The 14,843-nt window shown below is 37.0% G+C and overlaps 1 protein-coding gene across 1 annotated transcript; it reads right to left on the bottom strand.

Annotated features, from left to right (window-relative positions):
• Positions 1-5,752: 5,752 nt before the first annotated feature.
• On the bottom strand, positions 5,753-13,024 carry LOC142614276 (uncharacterized). Its single transcript, XM_075786861.1, has 15 exons — positions 12,599-13,024; positions 12,173-12,245; positions 12,027-12,048; positions 11,842-11,920; positions 11,359-11,391; positions 10,727-10,875; positions 10,348-10,504; positions 9,688-9,928; positions 9,211-9,452; positions 8,272-8,535; positions 8,059-8,169; positions 7,044-7,268; positions 6,746-6,949; positions 6,337-6,513; positions 5,753-6,256 (listed from the first exon to the last, which is right to left on the bottom strand). The coding sequence occupies exons 1-15, from the start codon at positions 12,920-12,922 to the stop codon at positions 6,056-6,058; spliced, it is 2,502 nt and encodes an 833-aa protein (XP_075642976.1). The 5' UTR covers positions 12,923-13,024; the 3' UTR covers positions 5,753-6,055.
• Between the last annotated feature and the right edge of the window lie 1,819 nt (positions 13,025-14,843).

Below are 14,843 nucleotides of genomic sequence, written 5' to 3'. Positions count from 1 at the left end.
TAAAGAGGACCGAAATAGATGAGGAGGAGCCGCAACTCATAATGAGAGATATAAGATGATTAGGGAACTTGAATAGAGCTAGAGCGTCCCTAATAAAGCTGTACTTGAGGTGATCGTAGGCTTTCTTTAAATCAATTTTGATAGCCATGACTCCTTCTCTGCCTCTCTTTTTGGACATGGAGTTGATCAATTCTTGAACTATAATGGCATTATCAACTTCCTTCCTCTTAGGCACAAAGGAAGTTTGGAGAGGAGAGACTAAAAAATCCAATAATGGTTGGATGCGGCCCACAATAAGTTCAGTTATGACCTTGTATACCGTATTACACAACCTGATGGGGCGATAGTTATTAAGATATTCCGGACTATTGCATTTGGGGATGAGTGTAATCAAAGTTCTGTTAAGATACTCAAGAACTATCCTAGAGCTGAAAATTCTCTTGATTTCATCCTTAAATGAATTACCCATAATCAGCCAAAAACACTGGAAAAAACCTACGTGTAGCCTATCAGGTCCCGGCCCTTTGTAGGGTTTGAGAGACTAAAGAGCAACAAGAATTTCAACATTTGTGACCAGGAGCTCTAACTTGAGTATATCTTCAGATCATAATCTACACCTCTAAAAAGGGGGTTGCCAAACCTGCCTAGGAGCACAGCACTGAGAAGTAGTGAAAAGGTCGAGAAAGCCTTGCCTAATAAAACTAGCAATCTTATGATCCCCATTCAACCAATTATCCATGCGGTCTTTCAGACTAGAAATACGATTTCTCCTTCAGCGGATCAAAGTTGAATTGTGAAAGAAAGCAGTGTTTCTATCCCCTTCAACCACCCAAGAGATTCTTGACTTAATACTCCAAAACTCAGCCTCCAAATTAGCAATAGAAGATAATTCTCCTAAGAGAGACTTCTCCAGGTCTATCAGAAAGTTGTTTGGATTATTCCCCAGTGCATATGGCACTCCCTTGAGCGTTGCACATATTTTATACTTTCTATGGGAAATGTTTCCAAAGTGGTCCCTATTCCAGAGTTTTACGTGAGCTGTAAATGAGGTGATTGCATTGGAAAGGTTGGGGGGGGGGGCCTAACCAAGCATCTCTAACCAGATCAAGAAAGGAGGAATGGGATAGCCACATTGGTTGGAACCTAAATGGCCTAGGGAAAAGAGTCCCGTGATTATGGCACAAAGACAGAACAATGGGGCAGTGATCAAAGTAAGAACGTTCCAAATGTTTGACACGTGTTTCTGGATATAGCACATTCTAGTCAGTGTTTACAAAAACCCTATCGATTCTTTCTTGGATGAGTTGGGATAAAGGCTGCCAATTAGTCCATGTGAAATGAGGACTAGAGAACCCCATATCAATCATCCTATAGACATTCTTGAAACTTGATTGCTCTGGAGATGTTTATTGGCCTGCCACCAAATTTATCATCGCCAATAAGCACCTCATTGAAGTCCCCTGCAATAATCCAGGGTAAGGTATGAAGCTCAGCAACCTTTGACAAATTATCCCAGAGCAACCGTCTTGCTGCGTATCTGGGACTAGCGTAAATAGCAAACATTGACCATGAGGAGTTTGAGGAGAGATCTCGCACCAAAGTATGAATCTCTTACTTTGTAGAGGAGAGCTTAAAGACTTCCACTTGGGTTAAGTAGCACAGAACCCACATACCTCTGGTGAATCCAATGTTATTGGCATGAATAGCCCCATCGAAATGGAGTCAATCAGTAATATCCTTAGCCCTCTAACCATTAGTCTTAGTCTCCGTGATGATCATAATAGCAGGAGAATGTATCTGAACTATATCATGAACAAAATTTTGAAAGGAGGGGTTTAAAGCACCCCGACAATTCCAAATGACAATATTCATATCTAAATATGGGGGAGAAGGGAGATCTAGATCAAACAGAGGTAGAGAATTCACCTCCATCATCAACTTGCATACCAATAGTGTCCTCATTCTAACACACCTAAGGGGAGGCATCGGATTCGATCACTTGGTTCACTAAAACCTCTTCTTGGTCACTGCTTAGGTTTGGACCACCTTTAGCTCCCGTTCTTGAAAGTCTGAGCTTGGGATCAATCCTCTTTAGGATTGTGTTGGAGACCTTCAGTGATGCTAAGGCCACAGGATCCTTCATATTCCCCTTTAAGAGAGTAGGTTCGTTAGAGATGTCCTTCAGAGGAACTTGGGACGGCATTGATTCTGAATCTTCAGTAGTCATTGCTTCCTCGCCTTCCCTTAGGGTCTGATCTTTGTAGGTAGGAATATCCAACTATATCTAAGAAGCCTGATGAGTCAAACCTAGGGTTTGGTGGGTTTCTAGAATGGATAGGGGATTGGGCCCTCGCCTTTGGTTCTTGATGTAAGCCAAATTGAGAGGATTGGGCTGGGTCTATATACCCTTTTCTAACCGCTTGCTTTTTCCGTGTAACAAGTACCCATGGCCAATAGGTCTCTTTAGTAGGGGTAGAACGGTATATTACTGCTAAATTATCCTCCTCAACCTTGTCTTTACCATCTTTGCATGTTGCCCTAGCCATGTATGGACAACCATCCACTTTATGCCCCACCCGGCCACAAGAGAAGCATAAGGGGTTTATCCCCTTATATTGCACCAATTGCTCGACACCTCCAATCTTGATGATTTTAATGAAGGAATTTTCAAGATTAACTTAACCACATATCCTGGTGAATCTCCCTCTTGTTTTTGATGTCATATGCATATCAATCCTTAAAACTGGGCCTATGGCTTGTCCGAGGTCTCGTAGCACTGAGGGCTCGTAGTACTCAATGGGTAGTTCAGGCAACCGTACCCAGATAGCGACCGACGACACACTGGCTGCAAATGGCTTGAAGTTTGACTCCCATTTTCTAATGGAAAGGTAATGTCCTACAACAAACCACAGACCATCCTTCAACACTCTTTTATAGTCCTCATTCAACGAGTAGCGGACTAAGAAAAAGTCTTTCTCAAAATCCACACAATCCAACCTACTGCTGGGTTTCCACAGGCTACTAATACATGAAGTAAGGAATTGGTATCCTGCTGTCTTACCTACCACTTTGACTATAAGTGCATTAGTCCATAGTGCTCTGATGCTTGCTTTCCTAGCTCCAAAGAGATTAACCGCTGCTATCCCTGCTGCAAGATCAGAACTTTCATCATTAGAGTCAACTTCTGTCTCCATATCATACTCAAATCTGAAGGCTCGTTCATAAGCCCCAGGGATCTCGCCAATGAGCCTTTCTTTGTAAGAGCCTCGCCTCCCTTCAGTCTATGGAAAGGTGCTCTCTAAAACGCTTTTAGTGCTATGGTTTTCCTTGACTTTCTTTGTACTACGCTGCAACTCCTCGTCTTTCTCCCTTAACCTAACGGTGGCTTCTATCACAGTCATGCTTTCCTTACCTACACACCATAGTTTGTGTAACTTAATTTCTTGTCAGCAATGAGAGTTAGAGTCAACTACTACGACAAGTAATGTCAACATACCCGACGTTATAGAGAGAAGAAGTTTTTGCATGACTCGTTACAGATTGTGTTTGTTATAACAATATTTGAAGCTTTAACCTCATACTCAATAAGTCACAATAAAGTGCAATCTTGGAAAAACATTAACGTTTTTATTGGTCATTAACTGCTGACAAATATTCTTTGTGGGGTTTATGGATTAACTCCTGTAAGTAGAAGAGATGAAATTATTTAGGCTCGTTTGTTACTGTTGTTTAAATAATAGCTTTCAGTGTTTAAACAACATTATACGTATTTTCACGCTTTTTCCCCCCACTCATATTTCCAAAAAATATAAACAACGTTACTAAAACAACATTATCAAACGAGCCCTTAAAAGCATGAGAGCAAAAGAATTTTGAGAAAAATTATGGCCAATGACTTCTTTCTTCTCTAAAACTTTGTTTGGAAGTTCATAAAAGAATAAAATAAAATGGAATGGAATGGAATGAATAAATCATGGAGGTATGGAAAAAAAAAAAAACAATGGAATGTATTTAGGTATAAGCAATAATAAGATGTACATATATATATATATATAGGAGAAAATGGGCTTTTGCTCTTATTTTTTAAAATATATAGCACAATGTCCCTATTCTGAAACTATATGGCGATATGTTCCTGTTTTAAAACTCGATTTTCTTAAAATCGAATTCAACATAGAACTCAAGTTCATAGAACTCGAGTTTCTTGACAATTTTCAAGTTGAACTCGAATTCATGGAACTCGAGTTCCACAAATTTTTTTTTTTTTTTTTTAATTTGATTTGGCTATAACTCGATTTTGAGAAAATTGAGTTTCAAAATAAGGACGTATCTCTATATAGTTTCAAAACAGGCACATTGTGCTAGATATTTTAAAAAATAAGGGCAAAAAACTCGATTTTCTTAAAATCAAGTTTCAGTGTAAAACTCAAGTTCTTGGAACTCGAGTTTCTTGAAAATTTTCAAGTTAAACTCGAGTTCCACAAATTTTTTTTTTTTTTTTTCAAGTTTGATTTGGCTATAACTCGATTTTGAGAAAATTGAGTTTCAAAATAGGGACATATCTCTATATAATTTCAAAACAGACACATTGTGCTAGATATTTTTAAAAATAAGGGCAAAAGACCATTTTCTCCTCTATATATATATATATATATATATATATATTGTAAGGACTGAGATTGGTCCTTAGTCCTAAGAAAGGGAGTCACGGCCCAATAATCCCAATAGATTTGTTAGAAAGTAAATCTTACAGGCGAAGACTTAATGGATCAAGTACATGCCACAATGGATTAGATTTGTGTTAGAAAGATTAAGAAGTAAATTTGTAGAGAAAGATATTCCTCAGTCAACTCCGAGGAAGATTTGTTCTTATAAATGTTCCCACCTTCTTTAAGTACACAAATGTTCTCAATACACAAAGTTCTTCTTGTTTCTCTCTTTTTTTTTAGAACCCCCCCCCCCCACCCTCACCCTCACCCTCACCTCTGTCAAGGAACCCTCCTCCTTATATACTCTTCCCCTTCTTCACATCCTAACCTTCCACTTGTTGATCAAATAGGCGATTGCTTGCGTGCTTGTCCCATCAAAACCTTCATGAGGCCTCTGTGTGTAGTTGTAAGGCTGAATATCACTGTTCAGACATCACTTTCACATAAATGTGGCCAGCTGATTAAGTGCAAAGCATTTAATGTGGTGGTAGCAACCTTCTTCTCAAATATTTCTTAGTTTACTGTTGACTTCTCTCCTTGAAGCTTATCCTCCCAAGCATGGTTGCCTCTTGCGTAGTACTCACTGGGTGGTTAGGCTCCCAACTCTCACAATGCTTTTCGAGGAAGTCTAGCTCCTCAAGAGACATCACTTACTCGTTATTGGCCCTTGTCCTCAGCCCACTAACCCACCTACCCTTCTTACTGCTCAACCGTCCTCGTGCTCCTTAGCGTCCTCAAGCATGGTCCACGACCCAATACCTTTACTCGGTTCTCTTATCCCCATACAAACATATATATATATATGAGCAATGGGCATTCTCCCGTAAAAGGGAATAAGACTTAAATGTATACATATCAGAACTTTTAAAAATGAAATTAGCATGCTACAACTAATGTACCAATAACATTTAATGCTAAATCAATGTGTAAACATGTAATAAAATTAGTAATAACTTTAAAATTTTCCTTCAAAAATATGATTGTTTTGCTTACATTAGATTATACATTAGAAGTGTTGCAGAAAAGATAGTGTAACAAGTACATTTGATACCAACTGAATATTTATTGTATAATTATTGTGTATTGCAAGTTGAAGTCATCACCACATAAATGAAACCAACATTTATTCCGACCACCAATTGCAAACAAATGCAAGATACGTGATCCCACCCATTCCTACCAACAGATAGCTATGAACCTGATCCATCTATCTTTTCAGAAATACATACAAAATGATGAATTAAACTTAAAACACACCATCATCTTGAATTATCATTGTGGTTCTACATTTATATACGTCACTACATGGTATTACATTGTAATTGAACTTACTAGCAAATGGCAATTTATGGAGAAGGGGATTTCACGGAGAGCAAAACCTTAAGAGACTCCGGGTCTGTCACAGGGGCTTTGCAAGTAAAGTTTTGGCATACGAGAGCAACCACTTTATCTGCAACAAAATTATTCTTCACCATGACGGTTATATTGCTATTATTTCCTTCCCAAAAGTCCATCTCTTCTTTGTTGGACGGGTCTATGTGAATGACCTGTCATTAATCGGACTATTAGGAGACACATTGATCAAGTGAATATGTATATACTTGAGATAACAACATTCTACACTCACTGTTTTATTTGGATCATATGATGCATGAGCTGCAACAAGCATGTTTTTGAACTCCACAGAAGGCTTATGGCCAACCAAGACAACTTGCATCTTCGAGGGAAGAGTGACCATGTCCACTGCACAACACATCAGAGGCACTGCCATGGCCGTATCTTTCAGTCTTGTCTCAAAAACTGCCTGTATATGAGAGACAATAAGCTCAAATCAGGAATACTTGCAAGTTTTTTTTTTTATTATTGGTAAGTTATACACGCACCGAGTGGGTCTTGAACCCACATCCTCACTCTCCAACCAATTTCTATTTTCTATAGGAGAACTAGAGAAATAAGTGTCAGTTGAGTTATAGCTCATTGGGCTTGCAAGCCTTAAACTTGATTGGACAATACATTATGGTGAAGCAACAGCATACCAGAAGATGCTCCGCATTCTGCCTGTAACGATCAGACTTACTGCCTCCAACCAAGGAGGCCAGTCTTGCGAGATTAATTGCAGAAACCGAGTTCCCAGAGGGCTCAGCCCCATCATGATCTTCCTTTACACGGAGAAGAAGTGAAGGGTCTTCCCCTGCAGTATTGAAATAGCCTCCTCCTTCCCTATCAAGAAATAATTCATCCTGCAAAGAAAGTTCTCTACTAAATTTGACAGAAGTACAAAATAGAAAATGGGAGGCTATTAATACTTGAAAAAGAATGGTTATCAGTTCTTGCCTGGGTGTCCTGCAGTTCCATTGCCCAGAGTAGCCACTTAATTCCCCCACCAAACTCGTAGAGATCCAGCAAACTAGAAATTAAAAAAGCATAATCATCTAAAAATCCAGGTGCTTTAGATGGGCCATTCCTAAAGCTGTGTTGTAGCCTGCGTGTTTGCTCATTATAAAGTTGCTTCTGGATAAAAGATGCTGCCTTCTCAGCAACTTCCATGTACTCCTGAGGCTGGAAATATAATACATGATGTGAATCGCCCAATCTAGAAACTTTGAAGTTGAATAACACGAAATGAAAATCACTCAATCAATATAATAGTAATAATGCAAGACATTTACGTTTAGTACATTTAGACCACAATCATGTTGTAACCATTGGAGTTCAAAATACAACTAAACTTCTGGGACTTCCACCCTCTGGAGTTGTAAATTCATTTGAAATAATTACTCACTCCTACATTCAAGTAGAGTCACAAGTTTGGGAGAATCTGATGGAGAATTCACAGCCAAAATGGCAACTTTGATACTTGTTCATATACTTTCCCTTTCCATCAGATGAGTAAATGAATGCGCTTAAATTTAATAATATGCTAAACACTACAGAAGTCACACTAATGGAGAATTCAGCTAGAGAGTTTATCTCTAATCTAAACATCTAAATTTTAAAGCAATTGATATGAAGTGGAAATTGCTCAAATTGATAGCATGATTAGTCAACGGATATGATGACTGCAGCTAGAGCATCTTACTCCAAAAGATAAAAGCATATAAGTTCTCCTAGAGTGGAGTTTAGCTTTACAGATATATTCTTATTTTTCCCTTCCTATTTTAATTGACCATTGTATTTGGGTTCTTGATTATTTTGCCCCCAATAGTATATTTCCAGTGTGCTTGGGTTGGCTTTCTTTTCTTTTCTTTTTTAAATGAAATTTTTTGGTACTTATCAGGAAAAAAAAAAAAAAAAAAAAGCATATAAGACAGCTTCCAGCACAATTAAGCCAAAGATGATAAAATCTTACATCGCAGCCAACAACAGGAAAGTTGAATTTGGTCCCCTCATTTTCCCCCTTCAGAATTTTAGAAGCCCTTGCAAAGGATGATATTACCAGACCATTCCATGATACAATTACCTACCAAGCACCAATTCTGTTAAATTGTGCATAACAAATAAAAGATAAGCTAATAAAAGTGATGGATGTATTCTTTATGTTCATTATTTTAACAAATACTACCTTATCATCCAAATGCGGTCTGGGTCGACTTGATCTTACTTCAAAGAGCTTTCGCCTACACTCACCCAGAATATCAAGATACTGTTCAACAGGCATACCAAGTTTTGATGCCATTTCAGCAGGGCTATGTCTCTCAATGAGCACATTTTTTCCCTTGAATTCATGGTGAGGGTCACTCATTCTAGAAAGGTCACAGTTACCCACAGGCTTTATATAGAAATGGTTCTTGAAAAGAGTTGCATGCTCTCCAAGTATGTCATCAACCTAAAAAGAGAGAAACCAGGTTAAAAAATAGAGTCAGAATAAAATAACCACTAATCTCACTAATAAAGAGTGGAAAAAAAGGTTCCCAGTTTCACAGAAGATGTATCACCTTGAGATTGACAAAATTTGTGGACAAAAGTAGGAAAAATTTTAAAATATAGACACTCATTTCTAAATTAGCATCAATGGAAAATTACTCTAGGAAACAATTATCTTGATTTGAAAGTTCATCTATATAGCATCTATGCTGAACATTAGACTCTCTGGAGAGTGCATAAATCAGCAACTGAAATACTAAAGATACAAGTTTACGATATTCATTTACTTACCCAAACTTTCATGCTGTTCTATATATATATAACCAATGATTAATCAAGGAAAAATGCAAGCAACAATGGTGAAGAGTGCACCAAATGCTACTTATTAAAGGGTAGTTATTTCAATTTCAGCCATTAAGCAAAACAATGGGCACAAACAAGAAAATAAATTATAGACAGGAGTCAATATTCACATGCAAAGCATAATAGATGTAATTAAACAACATAATACCAGTTTAAAGGGTAGTTTCAGAAATGAGACATTGTGGAGTACAGATCATGCACAAAATTTACATATCAGCATTCAAGATAAAGACAAAACATGCACATGTTAAGAAAATGGTGATGAGAAACAAACCTCTTTGCTGGTCCATACATAGAAGGCTCCCTCCTTTTTTCTTGAAGCACCTTCATACTCAGCACTGTCAGCATCCTCTGCTGAAAATATTTCACCTTCTTGTCCGATCATCTCTCTCCTCAAATAATCAAGAATATCCCGAGATACATGTGAATAGAAGACATCTTTGGTGATGGAAAAAGCATCTAAATTAACATTAGCAAGCTGGCCTTGATCATACAGCATTTTCTCAAAGTGGGGAACTGCAAGTAAACAATACTGCCTCAACAATTCCATCACAACCACCCAGAAAGAGGAGAGAGGATAGGGGGTTTATTTAAGGCAAATATCAAAATACCCAACAAGAAAATGAGCCATCAACTAAGATTGAGAAAGAAAGAAATGGACCAAATAATATCTTAACGAGTTTTCCATTTCAATTAGAGTTAAAAGATCTAGGTTCTTGTGAGAAATAGCTATTTTTTAAGAAAAACTGACCATGCCAGCACTCGTCCACACTGTATCTATGAAAGCCACCTCCAACATGATCATGGATGCCCCCCCTTGCCATGCATTGCAAGCTAAAGAAGACCTTTTTCAAAGCTTCATTTGCTTCTTCCAACTTTCCAGTGTCCTCCAATTTTTTGGACCAATAAAGCATCAGCTGAATCTCGACTGGTCTAGGAAACTTTGGGGCAGAACCAAAGCCCCCATACTCTGAATCATAGCTTCCAGAAAGCTATAATAGAAATGAAACAAGAAATATATTTCACTAAAACATTAATAATCAAATTATAAATAAATACATAAAAATTTAAAGGTAGCACAAATGCTAAATTGGAATAGTCCAAAAGGAAGGGTAAAATATTATAGAAGTTGTTTGACAAAAATATTGCATTTCGTGCTTATGTTTTAAAGAGAGTCTAAAGAACAGGTTGCTCCCTTAAAAAAAAAATCAGGAGCAGGATGGTTGAATGCAACAGACCTATTACTTTCCGATTTTGCAAACTCATAAATCATAATAAAAGATTAGACTGCTCATGCAATCGACACTTTCTGACATACTGCAAACTTATAGTAAACTAAATCCCACCTATGCAATTAACACCTTAGTCATAGAATAAACAAAAAGCAGATCTCATTATGATGAAACCTTACTTGCTCTGCACACAGACGCAGCACATTTTGTGGAAGTTCATCTGGCAGTTTAGTAGGACTTGCAGTTGCTGATAATGCCTCCGATAACTGCTCAATAGCAAAGGCTCCACTCTTAACAAGCATATCCCTCTTATTATCCCAAGCATCCTCCACCTTTCTGAAACAACACAAGACCAGCAAAATAATAAAGGGATCAGTCACAAAAAACCACAAAGATAACTCACTTTAATTCAGGAGCCCAGACTTCCAACATTTTCTTTTGTTGCAGTTAAGAATGCTACTCGATGGAACACAGAATGACAAAAGACCAGCAACCAGCATCATGAGGGTGATGGACAGTGGGAAAATGCTAACCCGTCAAGGGATGATTTATTCTCACCTAAGTATAGTCCTAAATCCTGGTCTCCCATACTTGTCATCTGGTGGAAAGTAAGTTCCGCCCATTAATGGCTTCAAATCAGGTGAAAGAAAGACACTAAGTGGCCAACCTCCACCGCCGTACAAAGCCTGCACGTAAGTCATGTATACCTGAAAAGATGAACAGCCCAAAACAAATTATTGTAATTGGTGAAATTTCAAATCTGAAAATACTAAACCCAAGAGCACCAGGGAATTTAAAAACTGCATTAGAATGTAAATTCAACCTTTTTTATTTTTACACTTATGACGCTATGCAGAATTTGAAAGTAATCCCAACCCTATCCTTACCCAAGGGTCTATGTTAATCACTGTTAATGAAATTAACTAAAAAGCAGCTTCAGCCATAAATACCGGATTAGTTTAGAAGAATTTTATTAAAATAACAAATCTTCACAAACATTCAAGTGCCTATCAAGATGAAATAATATAGTCAATTAAGAAGGTCACCACAATCACATAAAATGGTTCAACAAGAAAGAGCATCTGATAAAGAACTAAGAGAACACACAAATTCAATTAGAGTATAGATTAACTATTGGAAAATAATCATGATATCTTCACAGAGATATAGCTACAAAATCATTGATTTACCTTATCAACATCAGGTCGCTCTTCTCGATCCACCTGTTGCACTGACATGTTAGAATCATTAGAGAAGAAATTTTTTCTATTGTATTAGCATTTTCTATTATATTAGTATTAGTTAGCAATCCTGGCTCAGTGAGTTAACAAACCTGATCATTCAATTTCATTATTTAATGATAATAATTTATTATTATAATGAATAATAGTATAATAATTATAGTTATAAAGTGGAACATTCCCCCCCCCCACCCCACATTTTTATAATTAGGATAGGATTTGAACCTATGGCGTCCATATGATGATTAATCTTTATTTAGGTTTTTGGGTGCAAGTGCAGGTCCATTGGGAGAGTTTACTAGTTGATTTAACTGGAAGTATGATAATTTAGGATTCTTCCCTAAATTATTTCACCTTACCAAATTGACTGTTTTATAAATTAGATCCTTCAATGCAAGTAAGAAAGAACATAAAACTGATGTGAAAACTCACCTTAATACTGACAAACAAATCATTCAACAACTTGGCAACCCCTTCATCCTCGAAAGATTCCACTTCCATAACATGACACCTTTTGAATAATTCCATGCAATAGTTAAGTCCAACATTCATTCAACGATATCAGATATAGAAAGCTAGAAGTTAAATAATTCCCAGAAACGGATTAAGAGACTAACCAGTGGCAGGTGCTGTATCCAACTTCAAATGAAAAAACAAATGTCATTCATCACCAACAAGCAAATTGATAAACATAAATTACACTTCAGTGCATTCACTTTGATATTATAAGAAAATAAAACATTCAAATCAAGGGTGAGCTTACTTGACAAGAAGATGGGCACGTCTCTCTTTCGTGCTTCAGCAAAAGCTTCTTCACCCCATGGATACCAATCAACCTTCAATGCATAATAAACACAGTGTGACAAACTAAAGTACCCCTTTTTTATGAAAACCAAGAAATTCATATAAGTTATCCAATTATCCCTGTTGGATTGCTGAGAAAACCAAGAAAAAGCGAAGGAAAAACAAATATCCTATCTCAAATACTCACTGAGAATCAAAATCATGGAAAACCCACCTCAACCAATCCAACAAACATCATTAGCCTCAATCAAGGTGGAATCTTTTCTCCTCCCCAATTAAAAAAATATCCCAAAACTAATCAAAATTCTTTTTCTTTTCCTACCCTTTGTGCACAAAGTAAAAACACAATAATAAATAAACCAATATGAAGATGAATTGCACTTACTGGGTTATGGGCATGTTGAAGAAGATAAGGACTATGCTCAGCAGCTAGACGATTGGTAAATTTGTGAGAATGCGATGATGTTGCTGGACTTGAGGGTCGTTCAGCCATGGCCAGGACCTTGAGGGAGTGAAAGGGTCGAGGGAAAATGGTTGAGAAAGGCAAAGAAAGTGAAGGAAAGCGAGTACAAGCTGCACAAGGGTACCCTGTAGAGGTTGATGATAGTAACTTAGTTTTGTGAGAGAGAAAGCGGTGGAGAGAAGGAGAAAGGAGTAAAGTCCTTTTCATAGAATTTTGGAGAAGCAAAGAATAAGAGAGACAAGGCATTTGTAAAGGAAGAGGTTGTTGGTCCTAGGAGGACTTGCCATATGTGAGAAGGTAACGGTGAGTCGGAACTCGGAAGTGCCATGTGGAGTCTGGTTGTACTCGACTCTTGGAGTGGCATACATGTAGACAAGTGTCCTAAGTTGTAGTGTGATTTTATGGTGTGTTTGGATAGTTTTAAAATATCAAGAATTTAGATAGTTTTAAAAAATCTAGATTTTTAGATTTGGCATAATCTACCAAATATTTTAAATCTTTATAATCCTAAGATTTGAAATTAAAGAAATTCAATTCTATTAATTTAAAATTCAAATTCAAATCCAAATTTAAGTTTTCAAATGCAACATGTTTAGTTAGGTTAAAAATGGGATCTCACCTAGTACAGATTAGGTAATGTGTCCTATGTTACTATAGCTAAACTTAAATAGTTTTTTATTTATCTTTAAGTGGCATACTATACTCGCATTAGTTCTAAATTTTGACTTTGGTGCATGGCAGACAGATGAAGCATCCTTGCTGGTTGAACAGACGAGCAGCAAATTACATGGAAGAGTATAGAACAGCGCAAAAGCAGCTGGCTGTTTTGAACACAACATCAAGTGGACACCATTGGCAGCCTCCACCTCAAAATATGTATAAACTGAATTTTGATGCAGTTGTGTTCATGGAACAATAGTGTTCTGGGGTTGGAGCAATAATTAGAAATGCTCAAGGGGAAGTAATGGCTGGGATGTCGGCTAAGGGGTCCTATGTGAGAGATAGCAAGGAGGCTGAAGCTTTGGCGTGTCGACAAGTAGTAGTTTTTGCCATGGAAGCTGGATTTTCAAAGCTTGTAGTTGAAGGCGATAACAACACAGTAATGAGAGCTATATCGAGTATGTCCTACCGTAACTCCTTGCTTGGACATATTTATGATGATATTTGTGTTTATCTGAATAGGATGAGGCAGATTTCAATTAGTTGTGTTAAGAGAGGGGGGAATATGGCTGCGCATTCTTTAGCTAGGTATGCAAAAAATATTGATGATGTAATCTATTGGATAGAGGATTCACTACCGTCGGCGGTGGAGGCTTTGTACCAAGACTCTTTACATACTATTGAATGAATGAATGCTTTCTTTTCCAAAAAAAAAAAAAAAAATTAAACATCTTATAAAATATGATCAAAGTGGTTAGTTAACTCATTTCATGGATAATGGGAACGTGAAAATCATAAAGCAATCACAAAACATGGACAATGTATGTTAAAAATACTCAATGCCCATGTCCAATTTGCCAAATCAACTAAGAAGATAGTTTGTATATGAGCCCGTTTGAATAAGCTGTTCTAAAAGACTTAACGCACATTTTTATAAAAAACGTGAATACAAAACAGCTTACAAAACTTTTAATATACGTAAATGTATCCGAGCTCCTTGCTCTTGTTAGCAACGAGCTACCCCAATTGCTTATCTTCATAGCAATCCAATGACTCAAGTATCAATAATTGCAAATCAATCTCTCAAATACTCCCATGTTATTTGAATATTTGTGATTCGTTTTGTGGTTCTCAGCAACAATCCTCTACACTCATAACTAATTAACAGTGCTTGGATAAACTCTCCTCTCAAGGTATGTTAATTTGGAAAGGGTGAAGGTATTGAAGTTAAAAGGATTTATCTCTCAAGATTCTTGGTAGTCTCTGCTTCATTCTATATGATTAGGGTAATAAATTTCTGTTTTTATTCAAGTTACAATTGAGGATTGGTTGTCTGCAAGAATAATGTGGAAAAATAAAAATTGATTTCCTAGACAAACTTGCTCCAATAAGTTTTGGGTGAATTTGAGTTGAACTATTTTTAGTATACTGAGATTCAAATTCTAACTATCTCGCTCATAATCTCGTCTAACATATTGAATCTCGTTTGTCCAATTGTAATAATTTG

The sequence above is a fragment of the Castanea sativa genome, chromosome 10, assembly GCF_040712315.1.
Source record: "Castanea sativa cultivar Marrone di Chiusa Pesio chromosome 10, ASM4071231v1".
NCBI classification, from domain to species: domain Eukaryota; kingdom Viridiplantae; phylum Streptophyta; class Magnoliopsida; order Fagales; family Fagaceae; genus Castanea; species Castanea sativa.
This window is presented reverse-complemented; position numbering and strand designations above follow the sequence as displayed.